The sequence below is a fragment of the Colius striatus genome, chromosome 21 (genome assembly GCF_028858725.1).
Source record: "Colius striatus isolate bColStr4 chromosome 21, bColStr4.1.hap1, whole genome shotgun sequence".
Lineage (NCBI taxonomy): Eukaryota > Metazoa > Chordata > Aves > Coliiformes > Coliidae > Colius > Colius striatus.
Genome location: NC_084779.1, coordinates 3,567,539 through 3,588,170, shown reverse-complemented (window position 1 = coordinate 3,588,170; position 20,632 = coordinate 3,567,539). Strand labels below are relative to the sequence as shown.

General features: G+C 51.3%; 1 protein-coding gene across 1 annotated transcript; it reads right to left on the bottom strand.

The window, feature by feature from the left end:
- Positions 1 to 1,828: 1,828 nt before the first annotated feature.
- LOC104556790 (coiled-coil domain-containing protein 30) lies at positions 1,829 to 18,427 on the bottom strand. The gene is made up of 16 exons (XM_062013258.1): positions 18,358 to 18,427; positions 16,338 to 16,400; positions 15,193 to 15,308; positions 14,322 to 14,429; positions 13,851 to 13,945; positions 12,863 to 13,055; positions 12,304 to 12,399; positions 11,281 to 11,421; positions 7,117 to 7,290; positions 6,177 to 6,386; positions 5,362 to 5,519; positions 4,217 to 4,364; positions 3,552 to 3,673; positions 2,894 to 3,035; positions 2,043 to 2,179; positions 1,829 to 1,955 (listed from the first exon to the last, which is right to left on the bottom strand). The coding sequence occupies exons 3-16, from the start codon at positions 15,283 to 15,285 to the stop codon at positions 1,829 to 1,831; spliced, it is 1,944 nt and encodes a 647-aa protein (XP_061869242.1). The 5' UTR covers positions 15,286 to 15,308; positions 16,338 to 16,400; positions 18,358 to 18,427.
- Positions 18,428 to 20,632: the final 2,205 nt, after the last annotated feature.

Genomic DNA, 20,632 nt, shown 5'->3' with positions numbered 1-20,632 from the left:
CAGTGCAACCCCCCTGCCAGAGCAGCACCACCTAGAGCAGGGCACACAGGGACTCATCCAGCTGGGTTGGGATGTCTCCAGAGAAGGAGCCTCCACAGCCCATCTGGGCAGCCCCTGCCAGGGCTCCCTCACCTCAACAGGGAAGAAGTTTTCCCTTGTGTTTCTTTGGAACCTCTTCTGTTCCAGCTTGTGCCCGTTGCCCCTTGTCCTGTCATTGGCATCCCTGAGCACAGCCTGGTTCCAGCCTCCTCACACCCACCCTTGATGCATTTGTAACATGAATGAGCTCAGCCCTCAGTCTCTTCTCCAAGCTGCAGAGCCCCAGCTCCCTCAGCCTTTCAGCACAAGGCAGATGCTCCACTCCAGCATCTCTGTGGCCCTGCACTGAACTCTCTCCAGCAGCTCCCTGTCCTTCTGCAACTGAGAGGCCCAGAGCTGGGCACAATATCCCAGATGTGGTCTCACAAGGGCAGAGCAGAGGGGCAGCAGAACCTCTCTGACCTACTGCCCACAGCCCTTCTAACCCAGCCCAGGCTGCCATTGGCCTCTTGCCCACGAGGCACATTGCTGGCTCAGGCTCATCCTGCTGCCCACCAGCACCCCCAGCTCCCTTTCTCCTGTCCTACTCTCTAACAGTTCATTCCCCAGCCTCTGCTGGTCCATGGGGTTGTTCTTTCCCACATGCCAGACTCTACACCTGAATTCTGTTCCTCTGAACCTCATGTGCAATGACACTCCTCCAAAGCCACTGGGCACTGGCTGGTTTTCTAAATCCCACTGTGTTCCCTGACATGGTTTGGAAACATTCCTTCTCCATCTCATTAGTGTCAGAGTCATTTAATATCATTTTCCCTATTTGGTCAACAAAAGCCCAAAAAGACCCTTGGAGTTGAGAGCACAGGGTGGAGCAGCCAAAGCAGCCCCTCAGCACAAGCAGGGAGGCATTTCTTGCCTCCTTTCACCCCACAGTACCTGGTGCAGGGAGATGGCAACACCTTACTCTGGAGTTGGCATTTGGAGAAGTGAACACTCCTGGAGTCCTGGAGGGAGGAACAGGGACTGTCAGACAGAGAAACACCTCAGATTTCAACACACAGTCTTGCTCTTCAAAGTATCCCCAGCTCCACTCACATTCACCCCACAAACTCCAGCCCCACACAGGTACCAACCATAGATTTGGGCTTTGAATTTGAATAACCAAACAACTCAACCAGCCCAGGTGAAGCAGAGAGAAATAACCCCAGTGGAAACACACAAACAGCTCTTTCTGCCAGGCCCCAAACTGCTCTTTCATCCCCAACAGCTCATCTCCAACCACACTGCCTTCCTTCCTGATTTCCAAGTGTCCCAATAAACTTCCAAAGCCAAGTGGGGTTTTTTGAAGAGCTGTTGAAACACCATCTTTGGCTTTTTTCTCTCTTTGCTCCCTCCAAGTTCTCCATTGACTTGGTCAATGAGTTTGTAGGGATCTTGGATCTGATGGGTCAGCTTGGGCTGAGGTTTCCTTGGCTCACAGGAGTTAACACACTCCAAACCACCCTGCTCTGGGTTATTGCTCCTCATTTGAAGGGTAAACTTTAAGATCTTTTAACAACTCTCAATCTGTCCTTGGCAAAGAGATCTGATGGAGCTGATGTGGCCAGTGCACTGAGCTTCCAGCTCCTCACACTCCCTCCCTCAGCTGTTGCAATCCCCTGTGTGTTGGTGTCTCCTTCCATCCCAACCCAAGCAGCCATTCAGCTCTTCTCCAGCACCCTCAGCTGCAGCTACAAACACCAACCAACCCTGTTGGCAGGAGACATCAGCTGTGTGCTGAGACCAAGCCCTCTCAGAGCCTCACCTCAGCAGTGGGAGTGTGGACACTGCTGGGCACAAACTGGGAGCTGGGCACGTGGCTGGAGAGCTGGAGTTTGCTCTTGTGCAGCCTCAGGTTCTCCTCATCCAGGATCTTCACTCTGAACAGGTCACAAGTTACACAAGGCACGAGTTCTTTTCCTTCCAGCCACTTTTGCAGAGGTGTGGGGCAGCACTAAGTGCTTTACCTGCTCTGCAGGATGGCAATTGTAGACTGGCTGCTCCAAGAGCTCTCCTCTAGGTCAGAGATCTTCTGGAGGAGCTGGCTGCTCTCCTGCAGTAACTTCTCATTCTCAGCAGTGATCTGGGCCATCAGCACGTTCCCCTGAGCAATGAAGCAGGAGGGAAGAACCACCAGCACTTATGGAATCATTACAGCTGGAAAAGACCTTTATGATTGAGTCCAGTCCCTCTCCTCACGCTGCCCAGCCCAGCACTAACCTGAACCATGGCCTTCTGAACATCTCTAGGGGTGGAGACTCCAGCCCAGCCCTGGGCAGCCTGTGCCAAGGCTTGGCAACCCTTTTGGGGAAGGAATCATTCCCAGTCTCCCATCCAAACCTCCCCTGGTACAGCTTGAGGCCATTTGCTCTTGTCCTGTTGCTGGTAGCTTTGGGAAAGAGACTGTTCCCCACCCATGATGTAACACCCAAAAAGAGGCTTTTGAGTCTGTTCCCAGCAGTAATATTTCTGAGGCCAAAGGACTTGGAGCTTAGGCAGTGTCTGAAGGAGATCTGAGGGCTTGGGTTCCCCTCAAGGGTAAACCTGAGCCAGGAATTCCCTGTTGGCTTTTTGTTCCTCCAAGACTGGGCTGGAGCCCCTTGGCACTGCAGCTGTTTTCCCAGGGCAGAGCTCCTCATGCTCCAACTGTGGTATAACAGTGTGATCCTCTTGCCTGCAAACCAGCTGCTCCCAAAGCTCATCTCCTCCTTTCCTGAACCACATTTCTCTTTGGAAGCAGGGATGGCTCCTGTAGATGTGCCACAGCCCTGCTCCCCAGCTTTCCCTTGTGAGATGAGCCCTTGCTGTGTCCTCTCACCTTTTCCACTTGGAGCTTGGAGATGCTGAGCTCATTTTCAAGCTGCTTAATCCTGCTCTGCCTTTGTTTCACCTCCTGGATAAAGGTCTCCTTGGCTCTGTGGATCTTCTGCTTGTGGCGGAGCTGCATTTCGTTGTATTTCCTGAGGACACAGAGGGACAGAGGCTGGGAAATGCTTCTGTGTTCAGGCTCAGGATCAAAGCAGGACATGTCCTGTATTGATTGTTACATGTCAGCCAAGTGGAAATGGACTGACCCAAAACTGACCCAGAATCACAGAGTTGTTGAGGTTGGAAAAGCCCTTTAAGGTGATTGAGTCCACTCCCTCCCCTCACCCTGCCCAGCCCAGCACTGACCCACAGCCTCAGCACCTCAGCTCCAGGGCTTTGGGATCCCTCCAGGGCTGGGCACTGCCCCAGCTCCCTGGGCAGCCTGGCACAGGGGCTCACACCCCTCTCAGGGAAACAGTTCTGCCTCAGCTCCAACCTCAACCTCCCCTGAGGTAGCTTGAGACCAACGTGGACTCTAATTGCAGGCAGAGGCAGATCTCTCGGTGCTAAACAGCTCAAACAGGAGACACAAGAAGGGTCCCATCCATGGCAATGCCAGGGGAGGTTTTTCCCTGTGCCTACACATCACCTGCTGCTTCAGTCATTACCTGACACACAGCTCCTTCTCGTTCAGGAGACGGACACTTTCCTCACAAAGGGCTTTCTTTTCCTCCTTCAGCAGTGAGAGCTGCTCTGAGAGCTTCTGCTTCTCCTTCTGACACTGGAGGTGCTGGAAAACATCAGTGTTTAATTGAGGGGCTGTGTCCCCAGGGGTCTCTCTGCCTCCTTTCAGGCTGCTCCCCGAAGCTTCTTGCTCATAAATCCCAGCTGTTCCCACAACAGATAACACCCATCTGTTCTGCCCCCTAAGAAAGGGGAGGTGCTGGGGGGCTGGAGCCTCCATGAGGAGAGCAGAGGGAGGCAAATGCACCCCCAGGCTGCAGGCACTGCCAAAACCTGCCTGTAGAAAGCTCCATGCCCTGCAACAAAAGGGGACAACCTCTTCCCCTCTCCCAATCCTCTTTCTCTGCCCTCACAGAAAGAAACCTACACAAGATGGGATGGTGCTTTTCCTCCAGCTCCTGCTTAAATCAGTGGGACCTGCAAGGGCTCAGCACCTGCCTGGATTCGACCCTATTCCAACAGTTCCCAGGTAGAGCTGTCACAGCGGCACGGCCCCGCTTCCCCTGGAGCTCACTGGTGTGCTCTGGAGTCAGCCACCAGCACAGCATCCTCTTGGGTGATGAGAACTCAGAGCCCTGCTGCAGCTCACCTTGCTTGAGTCAGTTTTCCTCTCATCCTCTAGGACATGCAGGGTCTTGGCCTGCAGCTCCATGTGCATCTTGGCCAGCGACGCCTCCGTCTCCCGCGAATGCCGGAGCTGCTCCCTCAGCTCCTCCACCTGCTGCTCCAGGAGCTTCCTAAGACAGGGTTGGTGTGACAATGAGACACCCCCAGGGAGGCCAAACCCTCATGTGCCTCTGGGAATTCAAAGATGGTGTCATCTAAAAGCACCACCATGCTGCTGTGCACCTGCCCTGGCCAGCACTGGGAGCAGAAAGGAACAAGTACTGGTGACTGTCCTCATGGCCCAATGGAGTGTGAAAGGGCCCCTGATACACCTGGGATCATCAGCCCCAGCTGCACAAGAGTCACAAATCATTTGGGTTGGCAAAGCCCTTGAAGCTGCTGCAGTGCCAGCCCTGCCCTCACCCTGCCCAGCCCAGCACTGACCCACAGCCTCAGCACCTCAGCTCCAGGCCTTTGGGATCCCTCCAGGGCTGGGCACTGCCCCAGCTCCCTGGGCAGCCTGGCACAGGGGTGACACCCCTCTGGGTGGACTGATGACAGTCTGAAGGCCAAGGGAAGGGAAAGCTGAGATTCTGCTAAACCCTCTCAGGGAAACAGTTCTGCCTCAGCTCCAGCCTCAACCTCCCCTGGGGCAGCTGCAGCACATTTGCCCTTGTCCTGTCATTCATGGCTGGGGAGCAGAGCCCGACCCCCAGCTCCCTGCAGCCTGCTGTCAGGGAGTGTCAGAGAGTGCTGCTGGCTGCCCTCAGCCTCCTCTTCTCCAGGCTCAACACCCCCATTCCCTCAGCCCCTCCCCAGCCCCTTGTGCTCCAGCCCCTTCCCCAGCTCTGTGCCCGGCTCTGGCCACGCTGCAGCCCCTCAGTGTCCCTGTGGCAGTGAGTGAGGGCCCAGCACTGACACAGCCCTGGAGCTGCAGCCCCTCAGTGTCCCTGTGGCAGTGAGTGAGGGGCCCAGCACTGACACAGCCCTGGAGCTGCAGCCTCCCCAGGGCCCAGCACTGAAAGGGTTACAAAGGAGTACAAAAAGCTTTGAGCTGCAGGCCAGCACAGTGGCATTTGCTGGCACACTCCTCCACACACAGCACAGGTCTCACCCAGCTCTGGGTACCTCTGCAGCTGCTCCTCATGAAATTCTTGCTGCACACGAGCTTCATTTTCCCTGATCTCTTTCATTTCCTCTTCCAGGAGCTTCTTGTCTGAAACACAGGTCTCTGCCAGCAGGAGCTGCTGCTGGGAGTCCTTCAGTTTTTGCTGGAGTTTTGAGATCTGGGATTGAAATGGGACAGATTAAACTTGCTGGATTTCTAGGCCAGTATCTGAACCCAAGGAATTCAGATGCCTTTGATCACTCAAGTCTCTGAGTCATGGGAATGAATGATTTGCTTGCTTCTACTCAAAAGTACTTCTGTAGGCCTTTGTGTCTAAGTGCATTAAAAGCCAAACCTCCCCAACAGCTCCCAGGTTTTGGATGAGACACTATGGCAGCAATTAGCAACGACCCTTTTTTGCACCCAGCTTCATCCTGCCCACTTCAAAGGCAAATCCCATGAGTAGTGCAGGAACATGGCAGAAGGATGCCACACAAACACAACCTATTGCATTTTACCAGACAAGCACAGAGCAGCAAATCCCCTCAGCACAAGGTGATGGGAGCTGCCTGCACCTGCCACAGCCCAGTCAAAACACCACCAGGATCTTCAGAGATATTGAGCTTCAGAGGCAAGAGCCAAACCATCACATTTGGCTTCTGTTGTCCTGGTTATAGTCCCACTAATGACAGATATTTTCCTTCAAATCTTTAGCCAAGTGACTGCAAAAGTGACTCCAGGGAACCAAACAGAGTGCTTCTTGTCTCTGAACTACAGTTGCATGGAGCTGCTGCAAGCATTCCTCTCGTTACCTTAGCTCATGCTGGTGAGTTACCTTTCTTTGTGCCTCACACACTTTGGATTTCTCCTGTGCAAGTTTCTCTTGCAGACTGCTGTGCACTTCATCTGCCTGGGAGCACTTCAAGAGCTCTTGCTCAAGTTCTTTGACCTTTTCCTGACTGTTTTCCCACTGTGCTGAGAGAGAGGAGCATGTTTCAGTTGTGTCCAAGAGCTTTGCCTGGGCTTGCTTCAGCTCAGCTTTCACCTGAGTTTCAAAAGAAGAAACAGAGTTTGCCCTTCAAGGTCCATCATTTGAAACATCTCCATCAAGAAATGGCCAATGGGATTAGCAGAGAGTGAACAAGAAGAGAGATGAAGTACAGCATGTTTTATTTGCAGGCACTGCAGGTCCTGAGGCAGAGCTTGAGAGACCATCTGCATGGGCAGATGTAAAGCACATCCAGCCTGTGTAACAGCAGCACCTCAGACCTCTCATAGCTTGTGGAATCACAGTCAGAGAATCTGAAGGGTTGGAAGGGACCTGGAGAGCTCATCCAGTGCAACCCCCTGCCAGAGCAGCACCACCCAGAGCAGGGCACACAGGGACTCATCCAGCTGGGTTGGAATGTCTCCAGAGAAGGAGCCTCCACAGCCCATCTGGGCAGCCCCTGCCAGTGCTCCCTCACCTCAACAGGGAACAAATTCTCCCTTGTGTTGCTTTAGAACCTCTTCTGTTCCAGCTTGTACCTGTTGCCCCTTGTCCTGTCACTGGCATCACTGAGCACAGCCTGGCTCCAGCCTCCTCACACCCACCCTTGATGCATTTGTAACATGACTGAGCTCACCCCTCAGTCTCCTCCAAGCTGCAGAGCCCCAGCTCCCTCAGCCTTTCAGCACAAGGCAGATGCTCCACTCCAGCATCTCTGTGGCCCTGCACTGAGCTCTCTCCAGCAGCTCCCTGTCCTTCTGCAACTGAGGGGCCCAGAACTTCCTACCTTGGTGCATTCCTGTTGGAGCAGGAGATTTTGCTTCTGTAAGTCATTATTCTTCTCCCTTTCATATCTCAGCTCCCTCTCAGCTGAGCTGCACAAGTTCTGAACACGCCGCAGGTCCTGACGCAGCTGCTGCATCTTTTCCTCCTGCTGCTGGAATCTCTCCTGGGACAGACTCTGCAGGGACAGCAACATGACAAAGGTTACACAGAAAGCAAAGAAAGGCTGGTATTTAACAAGGGTGCCAGTAAGATTTAAGGGTATTGATGAAGGGACATCACACCATGTCCTGCCCACACACACTGCTCTGCTCCCTGCCCTCAGAGACTCTGATACAGCTCTTGAGGCTGAGGGAGAAGATGCAATAACCTGGATGAGGGAACAAACCCCTGTGAAAAGTAACCTGTCAGACAAAAGCACCCACTTCTGTGCCAGAGTGTCACAAAGGCAGCTAAGCAGGAGCAGCACATCCAGCCACAAGTCCCAGAGGTGGCAGGAACCAGGTGAGTCCTGGGAGTGGTACAGGAACAGACATAAATGTACTTTATAGGATGGATTTTTCCTTTAAGCAAGGACAAGGAGCCAAGTGTCTTGTGCAACAGGCTCTGGGGGTTAGAGGAAAGGGTTAATTCCTAGGATATAGTAACACTGCTTAGGCTGGGATGAGTCAAGAGCTTCCTTATGTGGACCTGGCTACATGTCCTCCAGAGATCAGAGACTGATGAGGGAACCTCCTGTCTCAGAAGGGCCAAAGGCTGGATGGTGCCTAAGAGCACAAAGTCAGCAAAGATCTGCAGCAACTGTTGGATGAAGGAAAGGCTGTGGTCTGTTCTCCCCAGTAACAAGCAATAGAACAAGAGGAAACAGCCTCAAGTTGCCCCAGGGGAGGTTGAGGCTGGATGTGAGGAGGAATGTCTTTGGTGCCAGGGCTGTCAGGCATTGGAAGGGGCTGCCCAGGGAGCTGCTGGAGTCACCGTCCCTGGAGGGGTTTCAGAGCAGGGTGGGTGTTGCACTGAGGGCAATGGGCTGGTGGGTGACAGGGCTGGGACAGAGGCTGGGCTCCAGGGGCTTACAGATCTCTCCCAGCCAAAATGATTCTATGATTCTATCACTGGGGGAAAGGTAAAGGTGGCAGGAGATTGAGACCACCAACTCATGGACCACCTACCCAACTTATACCCCAGACCCTAAAGAAGAGGGTGGAGGAAGCAAACTAAGCAGTGTCCTCACTGTATGCTGGGTGAAGGAGTCCAAACCAGTCACTAAATGAAGTAATAATGCACATGCATTAGAATATAGGCTATGCTAATGCTCAGGAGGCACTGAGGCACTGCTGGGGTGTGCTGGCTTTATGCAGTGACCACCAAGCACCATCTCTGGGCAAACAGGCAACAAATGGTGTCTCAGCTCTGTGTTCAAATGGCTCATTGTACACCAGGTACTGAGCAACCAAATGGTGCAATGCTGAGGTGTCAGGAGAGAAGGGATCTCAGGAGGTCACTGAGGAGGAGCCCTGTTTTCTGCTTCTGGTCTGGTTGGTTCTGGTAATTCTGCATTTCCCCCCAAGGAAAGCAGTCAGCCTCATCTCCCCTCTGCTTGCCAGCTACAGGGCAGGCTTCCAGTCCACTTTAATTAGGTTTTGCCACTAAACTAGCATGAAAAGTACAGTGCAGGTGGTAAAGCTGCCCATACCTGTTTAAGGTTCCCATCTATAGTGCCTGCAGAGCTCTGTGGCATGAGAAACCTGTTCTCTCTCTGCAATATGCCTTGATCCATCCTCAAAGCCTCTGCAAATGTCCTGTTGCCCTGCTCCCACATAGTCAGGAGCTCTTGCTTTAGCTGGGCAATTTCTTCCAGCAACAACTGTCCATTGCCCTCTTTTTAGTTGCTTTTCTAGCTCTTCCCTCTCCTTGTTGCTTTCTGGTAGTTCAGAACTTGAAGGAGAAACAGTAAAGGAGAGAAATAACTGTAGACATCCAAGAGAAAAAGCTTGAGATACGAGAGCCCAGTGAAACAAGAGCCTCAACAGGCTCCAAAGAGGATCTAATGCTGGCTCTAGAAGTTCTGAGCAAGGTTCATTCTCCCCTGGCCACTGACCCACAAACAAATGTGTGTCCAAAGGATCAGTTCTGGGCAGGTTTAGTGCTGGCTGAGGAAACACACGTGAGCCAGTCTGTGCTCACAAGCAGCAGAGCACTTGCACAATGCCTCACTGCATGGATACACAGGCTCAGGCCTCCCTTGTCTCCATCCAATTCTTTGTCCCTTTGAGGTAACTTGCCTGCCTTCTCCTGGGCTTCCTTATCTCAGTGCCTAGTTAAATGCAAGCCACTGAGCTGACTGTAACTGTACTGGATTGGATCCAAGCTTTTACTTACCTATGAGAGCCTGAGCATGGAGGCTGCAACTCCAAAGTTGAATTGATCTGCTGAAAAGGGGGAGTCAGAGGACCTGTGAGAGCTTCATTTACAACCCTGATGCCTGCTGACACCTCCCTCCAGGAACAACTGACATGCACAGCAGGATGCACATCAGCAGCTGCTGGCAGCTGAGCACCAGGGAGCTCAAGCCCACAACAGAAGCTTTTGGGGATTGGGTTAGTTTAAGTACTGCCCACCCTGCAAGAGAAGCAGCCTCCTCTCATTTATGCTATTCAGAATCCAGAATGGCTGCAGTAAAAAGAAAGGTTTACTCCTGTCTGGGGATGAGGTGATGAAGGGAAATGCTTATTCACCAAAGTCTTAGCAAGGCAATGGCCACTTAAGGAAGCTGCTGGGTCCCTTTTTGCCACGAGCAGCACTACAGGGGTTGTTAACACAAAAGACTCTGCTAGTAAATGATTCATCCCAGCACAGCAGCACCAGCAAAAGGAAATGAACACATTTGTGAAGTCAGGAATGCCACCAAACACATGCAAAGTCCCCTGGGTTAAAGACTGTTACAGTTTAACACAGGCCATTGGATTTGGTTCCATAACCTCTCTGATGGAAGAAGAGTCCCTCTCCTTGGGTGAAACTCCCAGCCAAGGAGTGGTTCAATAACAACCAAACTCACTGGGATGCAGGACCTTGATTAAAAGATCCCTGGGCCATGGGGACATTGAGCTACTGGGATGCAAAGGTTAGACAGTGGCTCTTCCCCTTTTCCCCATCATCCCCCAAGTCAGACAATTCTTGTTCATGTGCACACACTGATTTCCAGCCCCTTGCTAAACCTCTTCAGCAAGGCTTGGTCTGCATCCCAAGCTTTTAACACATGACTTAGTTGCCAAGCAGCACTATGAAAGTCCTGTCCTCTAGATGCCACTGTTCCTCCAGTAACACCCCTGTGTATGTGGTTGTCACAACAGTTCAGGGCTTTCATTGCTTTTTGCTTTGCTTCAAGGGAGTGATGTGACTCACAGCTGGTTTAGAGCCTCTCAAAGGGTTAGAAAACCAAAGGGTTTGTAACAAATTTCAACCCCCCTTGCCCAAACTGCCTCAGGTCCCCCTTGTCTGCCTGATGCAGGCAACAGTCTGCAGCTCTCCTAAACTTTTGGCCTAATTTTCAGCCCCTGTCCTGCCTATGCCTGCACCAGCCTTGGTGCAATTTTGCTGGCATGACATCCTCTCCCTCTCTCTTCTATGGCTCAGATGGAAGACAAGAGCCCCAGTGACTCCCAGCAGAGATAAACCCACCAGAAGTCTACCCAGTAGTTACATTGCCTCAAGCAAAGCGTGCTGAGGCCTTCAGGGTATGCCAGGATCCCAGCAAGCTGCTAAAGGGAGCTCACAGATTCAGAACTAGGCAGTGACTGACCTCAGAAGAGCAAACCTGCTCATGGGCAACAGTGATGTTGCTCTGCAGGGAGGTTTTGGCTCAAATCTGCAAGTACCCTGCTGTGTTGCTGACATGCACAGCTGAAGGCTCATGGTCATGAGCCTTATGGTCATAAATAACCTAAAAATACCTAAACAAACAACTTTTCACTCAGCCCTCCAAGGATTCACTGCAAAGAGAAGCAAATTAGAGACAGTTCCATTCATTCTCCTGCCAAAGAAGCTTTGAGGCTGAAGAAACACACCAAGAGAAGTCAAGCAATGCACTTGGAGGGCATCTGGGATGTTTTATGGAGTCACAAAAGGCAACTGCCTCCTGGGGGGAGTCCTGCTGCAGAGCTCTGTGTACCTGGCTGCCCAATGCCACCTTCTCAGCCTTCAGGTCCTCTGGCAACACTTCAAGCTCAGCTGTCAGTTGCTTTGGCCATTCTCTCCTCTCTCCCAGGTGACTTCCCAGTTTCTCTGTTGCTTCCTGACAGCTTTCCAACATCTGGGACAAGCAAAATGGAGAGTTATTCTACAGCATTGTTTATTCTTTCAAGAGAACAAATTGCAGACAGGGTGTCTTCTAGGAAACAAGGACAACAATGGTTCTCCAAAGTTGCCAGCAGGATTCCTGCACCTTATAGGCAGGGCTGGCAGGTTGTCTCTGAAAGCCTGGAGCCTGCACCTGACCCAGGTGCCTTGGGAAGGTCACAGGATCACAGTCAGAGAATCTGAAGGGTTGGAAGGGACCTGCAAAGCTCATCCAGTACAACCCCCCCTGCCAGAGCAGCAGCACCCAGAGCAGGGCACACAGGAACTCATCCAGCTGGGTTGGAATGTCTCCAGAGAAGGAGCCTCCACAGCCCATCTGGGCAGCCCCTGCCAGGGCTCCCTCACCTCAGCAGGGAACAAATTCTGCCTTGTGTTGCTTTGGAACCTCTTCTGTTCCAGCTTATACCCATTGCCTCTTGAGCATCACTGGGAAGAGCCTGGCTCCATCCTCCTGCAGGTCACTCTGTCTGGCTTATACACACAATGGTCTGGCTGGCAAGTAAGAGATGTACAGCAAAGCCAGCCCAAAAACCAGCCCTGTAAATGTATCTCTGAACTCCTCAGGCTTCACTAAAGCTTCAACAAGGATCAAGCACCTTCACCCTGACCGAGGAGTCAGCCTCCTGCTCAGCTTGCAGTGCTGAGGCAAGACAATCTGGGAAGAGACACGAGCTGCCAATGCAGATCATGTTGGCTTGATCCTTGTTTTCCACTCCTCTGTCTTGCTGAAGCAGGTGGGCTGCAAACCCTCAGAAGATGGCGATAAAGAGCATTCACAGGAGGAGCTCCACTCATTTACAAGCAAAACAGTTCCCTCCCCAAGGCAAAGTCTTACCTCTTGCACCTCCCGTGCTGCAGACGTCTGCTCTTCCCCACTCGTTTCATGTTTGTTCTTCTGCTCTTCGAGGAACTCTGTTTCTAAACTTGTGATCTTAACATAGACAAGGCACAAGTTGAGAGCAAACCAATGCTCACCACCAGTACTAAACACACAACAGCTGAAAGCCAGAGAGGTTTTACTTCATCTCAGCCAAGGACTGGAAGGGTGCACAGCCCACACATACAGAATGGGTGTCACAGGATGGGACTGTTGCCTGATCTCACTCCTGAGAGTGCAGGAGATACCCCCAAGCACCAAGAAGTGGGGACAGGAGCTGCAAAAGTCACCACTGCTCTGACAGAGTGACTCTCCAAGAAAGCATCACTTACTGCTGGATTTTTCCCCTTCTTTCCCCCTCTTTTTGGAAACCAGCAGGGTTTGTTAGTTGTATTTCTTGTCAGACAAAGTGGCAGGTTTAGGTCAAGCATCATCTTATTTTACTAAGCAATATGCAGAGAGAGAAGCAGCTAGAATGAAACAAACCCAAACCACATTGCTTCTATTTCTTACATACTTTCTGGTGAAGTCCCTCCACCTCACTCTCCAACTGTTCCTCCTCCTGCTGGCTTTCAATCTGTGTCTCTCCCAGAACTGCTTCCAGCTCTTCATTGCACTCATTCAAATCCTTGTGCTCCTGCTCCAGCTCTTGCAGCTTGGGAAGGAGCTGTGAATTCCTGCCCTCTGTGTTTTCCACCACCTCTTGGCACCTGCACACCAAAAGCTTCATAAACACACTGCCACACATCCAAAGCACTTGCTGATGGGGAGGAAAAGCCAACATGGGTTTTGCTGGGGAATCTTTGTGTCCCACTCACTTTGACTCTTCCATCCAGCTGTGCCTGCTCTTACTCAGGTGGGGAGTTAGTGGTGGGAGGCTCTATGCAGGCATTGAGGAAGGTCTGGGAGGAAACTGGGCAGGCACAAGGATGATAACAGCAGCCAGGCAATGGCTCATTCAGCTGCTTGAGGGAGGGGGAGAGGCTTGGGCATTTGAAAGGATAAAAGGATGAGAAGGATGGGATCAGAATCCCTTTCTTGAAGCTGCTAGAAGAGGTGCAGCAGTTTCCTGAGCTGGCCACAGGAGAGCAAAGCTCTGTCTTCCCTTAAAGATCCTTGTTTACATCTTTAAGTTTGAAAGCCATGTGTCTTGTAGACACTTGGACAGCAACCAAAGTCAGAGAAACCTTCCCAGCAGCAAAACAGCTCCAAAAACAACACTTTTGTGTGCAGAGAGACAAAAAAGCCAAAGCCTGTTCTTTTAGGAAAGCAACAAACTGGAGCAAGTGGCAGAACACAGCCCACACTCTTGGTACCAGGGGCTACAGACACACTCAGGACTGCATTACCCCCCAGCTTGCTGATGTGGGAGCAGAGGAACAAAGTACCAGAGGGTATTCTAAAGAATCCAATGCTTAAATGCACCTTGCAAGACAGAACAGCAGCAACCAGAGCACTGGGTAAGCCACCATGAAAACACAACAGGTGATTTCTACACTGCTCACCTGGTATGAAGCACTTCACTACCCTGATATCCATCTCCTCCATCTGAGGCAGCTTGGCCTGCCATGCTGTGTCCTTCATCCTTTGCAGCCTGGGTCTCAAGAGAAAATGAGAAGTTAGCACATGACTAAGACTGAAAACTTAGCACAAAGTGATTCCAAAGCTACCCTGCTCTGCCATAAGTACACAAGACAACCAGAAAGCATGAGCTACATCATCTACATCAGATAATCTACTGGCCATAGGAGAAACTCTCTCAAGACCCATAATAATAGGAAGGCACTGGTGGGTATTGGCTTAGGTGTGTTCTGCACCTCAGCATATCTGCCATGCCCAGCACAAAGCCCACACCACAGGATGTTTCTGCACGAGTCAGGTATCTTCACTTAGAGCATGGGGCTGAAATGCAGAGGAAGGGCTGTTTGCTCAGCTGGCTCTAGAGAATGGCAAGGAAAGAGCCCTTGAATCAATACCTGAAGTGAGGATGCAGCAACTTCTTCAGCCTCAGCTGGTGCAGACAGTGGAAGTTCTTGTTTCTCACCCTTGTGATACCCACAGATCTCCTCCTCGAGCTTTTCAGCCTTACAAAAGGAAAGCACATGCTTTTGCCAGGGGCAGCTGGCTGGGCTCAGCAGTGGGGTGGCAGCAGGAGCAGGGCAGGGATTGTGCCCTGTGCTGGGCCCTGGGCAGGCTGCAGCTCCAGGGCTGTGTCAGTGCTGGGCCCCTCACTCACTGCCACAGGGACACTGAGGGGCTGCAGCGTGGCCAGAGCCGGGCACAGAGCTGGGGAAGGGGCTGGAGCACAAGGGGCTGGGGAGGGGCTGAGGGAATGGGGGTGTTGAGGCTGGAGAAGAGGAGGCTGAGGGCAGCCAGCAGCACTCTCTGACACTCCCTGCCAGGAGGCTGTGGCTGGGAGTGGTGACAGTCTGTGCTTCTGAGCTACCAGGACAAGGTGAAACAGCCTCAAGTTTCCCCAGGGGAGGTTTAGGTTGGAGACTGGAGCAATTTCTTCCCTGAGAGGGGTGTGAGCCTCTGTGCCAGGCTGCCCAGGGCCATGGTGGAGTCCCCATCCCTGGAGAGATCCCAAAGGATGGAGCTGTGGGGCTGAGGGCCAGGGGTTAGTGGTGGGAACAGTTGGACTCAATGAGCTTCAAGAGCTTTTCCAACCTCAAGGATTCTGTAAAACATCAGAAACACAACTCTGGAAAGACTTGCTATAGAAAAGAGAGGGGAAACAGAGAGGCAAGTCAAGGAGTAAGGCTGAATATGGCTGGAGCCAGCCCATGAGTGTCAGCTTTGCAGAGGCTCGTTGGTGCCACAGCAGAGCAGGAGATGGGGACTCACCAGATCAAGGAACGCTTTTCTTTCCAAGTCAAGCATTTGGACTCGTGCTCTCAGTGCCAGAATTTCCTTGTCCACTCTGCTGTTGTGCTCCATGGCCCTCTGTGGCTCAGTCCTGTCTGTCCAGAACCAAAAAGCAGGTCACCAAGAGCAATCTGGACCTTGACCAAGCTGAGAGAGGGGCTATCAGAGGGAATAAGGTTTCTGAAATGGCACTGTCCTTGTGCAGAGCTGTGGGGGTGTGTGTCACAGCAGACAGGACAGCTCCCCACTTGCATGGGAACACATTCTAAGTAGCAGAGGTTCCTGAACATCCAGGTTCAATAGCAGTGCTGTGCTTGTTAGAGGAGCACAGCAGTCTCTCCATAGTTATTCCAGGGATTCAGTTTACCTCCAGATCATGACAAGTGTCTCACCTCAGGTATTTAGATAGAGGCTTCACAAAGTTAGGGCAGGCTTTGACAAACCCAGGCAGCCACACTCCTGATTTTCATCACAGAGTTCATCACTTGCTGCAAGCAGATCCATGAACTCAGACTGTGTCTCAGTGAGGGGGTTGGATGGATGATCTCTAAAGGTCCCTCCCAACCACTACCATTCTATCATTCCATGGTTGTGCCAGCATTAGCCTTTATCAAGTGGCCAGGACAGTAACAAGTGAGGCTGTGCACCAACCCTTTGTGCCTGAATCCAGAAACACAGAGCATCTAGTGTCTCAAGCACACAAAGCAGGAGAAGATGTATTCAAAGAACCAACTGGCAGAACTGTGCCTGTACACATCCTAATCTCAATGAAAACCAGTGAGCAGACTGTTTGCCTTCTGCAAAAGGTAAGCAAAGGTTCTCCCCTCTCCTGCTCAACAGTGGGTCAGGGAATTTCAGCTTAAACTTGACTTGCAAAGAAGAAAATCTCAATCTGTCCAAAAAAACCCCACCCCAAAACACCCCCAAACAAAACCCAACCCACAGCCCCAACCCCCTGTTTCCCAGAAGGATTTTGATACTGGGTTTTCAGTTTTGCCATTGAAGATGAAAAGGCAAGGAACAGCTTCTGCCAAAGGGTTTATTTAGCTGAAAAGCCTGTTGACCACAGCAGAAAGTCTTGGTAACATTTTGGCTCTGCTCTGCTTGGAATGAGCGTGACTTACCACTCCTGCTGCATTCATCCACCCCTTCCTCCCAGCTTTCAGGTGCTGACCACGAGGCTGAGTCTACAAGGATAACAGAGAGAGAGTTTTGTAGGCTTCTGAACAAGAAACTCTGCAATATTGAATGCATTTTGTTCAACACAGAGCTGGGGGGAAATGAAAGAAAACCAAGTTGCAGCAGCAGAGAGACACATCACTTAAAGCCTCTAATCACCAAAGAGCAAGCAAGCAGCTGCAAGCTCTCATTGAAGCAAAATACACTCTCTAAGTGGAGTTTTACTGAAGATCAGACATTTCCTTTTAGGTTTGTATTAGACAATCAATTTCTCTCCAGAGCAATTGGCTCTGGAGCTCATCAGGAGGAGACACAGACACACAGCACCAGGGAAGTCACTGAGATGTTAGAACACTGGTGTTGCACACTGAGACTCACAGCATAACAAACCACATCAGGTAACAAGCAGGAAAGCCTTACTCACAGTTTGCAAAGCCTCATATTCATTTGCTACTTTAGAAGGTTATAAAAGACCCCTCACAGGTTAGGATCCTCCTGAGAGGAGCTGCATGCTGCAGCCCAGCTGTGACCTCTTTGGAGGCTGCAACACAGTGCTGGCTCCACCCCCAGGGATGCACGTGTGTCAATCAATACACAAAGCAGATGCCTGCAGAGTGCTCACTGTGATTTAAAAGGGCTGTAAAGGATGGGTTTGGAGGTTGGCTGGAAGCTTTAGCCAGGTCTGAGTGTTGGGTATGAGCTGTGAGGTCAGCATCAGGTCCTGAGATTCACACAGGAACCCTGCCCAGGTGGTACCAGCTGACTCAAGTCTCCACAAAGGCACATGGGGCAGGAAAGTGCCATCTCATCACAATTTGCTGCTCTCCACTGCAATTCTGCATCTCAGGTTTTCATAGAATCAGAGTGCTGGGGTTGGAAGGGCCCTGCAGAGCTCATCCAGCCCCAGCCCCTGCTGAAGCAGGTTCCCCTGGCTCAGGGGGCACAGGAACGTGTCCAGGTGGGGTTGGAAACCTCCTGAGAAGGAGCCTCCACACCCTCCCTGGGCAGCCTGGGCCAGGGCTCCCTCACCTCAGCACCAAAGGACTTGCTCCTTGTCTTCCAGTGGAACTTGTTGTGTTGCACTTTATGTCCATCACCCCTTGTCCTGGCACTGGATACAACAGACAAAAAGTGCTGCCCCAACCTCCTGACATCCACCAGTGAGATATTTGTAAATATGAATGAGAACCCCCCCAATCTTCTCCAGACTAAACAGCCCCAAATTGTTTTGCCACAAAGTAAATAACCCAGAGAAAAAGTATCCAGAAAACAGTGTTTTGCCCAGGAAATCTGCTGTAGGAGGCAGCAGCAAACACCTGGCTTTAGTGACCCCTCTAAGAGGAGCTTTAGGGACCCCTCTAAGAGGAGCTTTAGTGACCCCTCTAAGAGGAGCTTTAGTGACCCCTCTAAGAGGAGCTTTAGCAAGTACTTTGCTTTCCCTCCAGAAATCTGTTTCTTTTTAGTCACTGTTTAAAAAAAACCCCAAAAAGGTCACACTTCAGGGCTGGTCATCAGCACTTATTTTAATTAGCAAATATTAGCAGTGATAGGAACTAATCAAGTCTCTTAGAGACTGCTGATGAGCCCTGGTTATGAGAACTGGCTAACAGGTCCTGCACCAAGGTATCAATTCCTCTCCATCCCTCCCAGGGTATGAATCCCTCCCTGTATGTGAGTCAGGGAGAGGAATTCTGTCAAGACCCTGCTGCTGATCAGAAAACCCCACATCTCAGCTTCCTCCACTCAGAATTCATTGATTTGGGACTAGTAAGGACTGCACTCCCATCTCCTAGGTACCAGGCTAACATCTGACACTGATTTTCCCACCCATCAAGAAGAGAGGACACAGGGCAGCCTGCCTCCAACTCTCCTGGCTGAGAAGTCCAAGGCTTACACTAAGCAGAGCTGGGCTAAATGAAGGGCCAGTGATCAGGACTGGCATGTAGGCACAAGAGAAGCACTTACCAGTTTTGCTCTGCTCCCATCCTTGTGCTTCCAGCTTGTCTGTCAACCACTGGATCAATTCCCAGGCCAGCAGTAGCCTCTGTGTGGCTTCATCCACATCTCATCCAGCTCCTGCACAGCATCTTGTTCTCTCTCCAGCTCAGTTCCTCAGCCACTCCTCAAAGGACTTGTGCTCCAGCCCCTTCACTGTTTGGTAGGGAGGTAGCTCTGGATCTCACAGCAGTGATCACAGCAATGCCTGGTGCACCATGCACAGCCCAGGTGAAGATCAGGGTGCTGGACCCCATGTGATAAAGGAAGAGCACAGAGAGGAACTAACAAGGGCCTGAAGTGCAGGCAGAGGAATGGCACCCCATGGCACACAGTTCTTAACACATGGCCTTAGAAATCACTCCCTGAACAATGTTCCTGACCCATTCCTCCAAAACCAGCCAGAAACCCAGGCTAAAGGTGGATGCTGGTAACACAAACAACTTCTTTGATGGTCTCCTGTAGGATTAAAGCATTAAAACAATCCTTTTAGGATTAATCTGCCAACTCTTCGCTATTTCTCCCAAAATTATAGCTAGGAAGGCTCTACTGGCCCCCAAGGTAAAGAGATTACAATGCCATTTGCAAGAGGAGCCAGTCCATGGCCAGGCACTGTGGTGTTTGTGCAACAAACACTTGTTAGAGAGAGCTTCATGTTTCCATGGTTGGAAATTTCTCTGCCAGGAGAAAGTGAGGAACCTTTAGCCTGCCTGTGTGGTCAGGCTGGCAAGGCTTGGATTGCATCCAACAGCTTGTTAGTTCCCCATGGAATTCACATTAAAAAGCAAACCACCAAACCCTGCTCCCAGTTTCTAGCCCAAATCAGATTATAAGCGTTCCCCAGTGCTGCAGGAGGGGAACTGGGAGGAGTTGTGGGGGTTGTATGGAGGAAGAAGGGATATTCACCCTCTTCTCCTTAGAGGGCCAGAGTTACACACCTGGAGTTAAGCAGAGCAAATATTCCTCTTCCAGAGGATGCATTCATAGCTCTGGACAATGCTCTTCCTCACTTCCACACACTGGATTTAACAGGGGATCTGCTGCAACCACATCCTAAGGCTCAAATCAATCACATATTTCCACTCTGTGTTTTGCAGCCAGCTCTGTTGAGCCTTAGGGATGGAAAACACGCCCCAGTTTCCCATTCACCTTCCCCCCTGGTTATCAATTACAGCTTGTTCAGTGAAGAGGTCAAACGTGGTTGACTTGCAGCTTCCCTCTGTGAAGCAGAGCACAATATTGCCTTTTGCAGCTTAAAACCAGCTCCATATGCATTATGAAGAGCCCACAGCTCATACTCAACTGAAAAGTTCCCCTTGCCTCCAACTTGCCTTGCAGTTCCCCCACAGCTTGGCCAAATCCCATCTGAAATGAGCTGAAAGCTGCTCCTCCTTCATGGCCAGAACCCAGGACAATCACCTCTCGTTAGGACCTCTGGCTCTGAACTCCTGTGGTGGCTCCTACACCAATGGTTGTGGCTCCTGCACCAATGGTTGTACTTGCAAGTACTTCCCCACACCTATCCAGTGTAGTTTGGGGTAACAAAGCCTAGAAGTTTTCCACAAGCTGAAGAGAAAGAGGATTTGGGAGGATTTGGGAGGATGGAGTAGGTCTGTCACCACAGCACAGATCCCCTGCTAGTAAAAGCCCACTGTTTCCTTAAGAGCCTCTCAAACACCTTCAACACATTCAACCCATCAACATCACACCAGAGCACCCACAGGTTCCCACTAGCACCTCTCACCTGTGCCATCTCTGCTCTGGCTTCCTTGGCAGCCACTTTTGTGTTTGCAGAGGTGTCTTAACCCCAGGGAGCTCCTCAGAAATCAGCAGTTCACTGGTATCCTCACACCCAGCACGGAATCTGCACCCTCCCCTCCACCTTGGGTACATTTGAGCAGCACATCCTTGGTTATTGTTATAATAACCAAGCTCAGGCCACACATTTGTCCTGTTTTGTTTCACTTTTTAAACAAGCCAAGCCCTGAGCAGTTGGGTTTTGCTGCCAGCACGTTTGTTTTTCAGAGAAGCCTTTGGTAGCAATCGACCTGCCCTCCACAAACACCACAGCACATCTGACAGAAACCATAGCAATGGATTATGAACTGCCTCGAGGAAAGGAAACATTTCTCTCAGGGCAGTTGTACCCAAGCTCAGATCAATAGCCCAACATCAAACCAGCAGTGGCTGCTCTCTGCAGCAACCCTTCGAGCCCATTCCAGGCAAGAAACACACGTGGAAGCAA

Excerpts from the sequence above, each read along its gene's own strand:
- LOC104556790 (XM_062013258.1), bottom strand. The coding sequence starts at position 15,285 with ATGGAGCACAACAGCAGAGTGGACAAGGAAATTCTGGCACTGAGAGCA. Across the intron at positions 12,400-12,862 it reads TGGAGGGACTTCACCAGAAA|ATCACAAGTTTAGAAACAGA; the intron begins GTATGTAAGAAA and ends GTCTATGTTAAG. Across the intron at positions 6,387-7,116 it reads TCCAACAGGAATGCACCAAG|GTGAAAGCTGAGCTGAAGCA; the intron begins GTAGGAAGTTCT and ends TTTGAAACTCAG.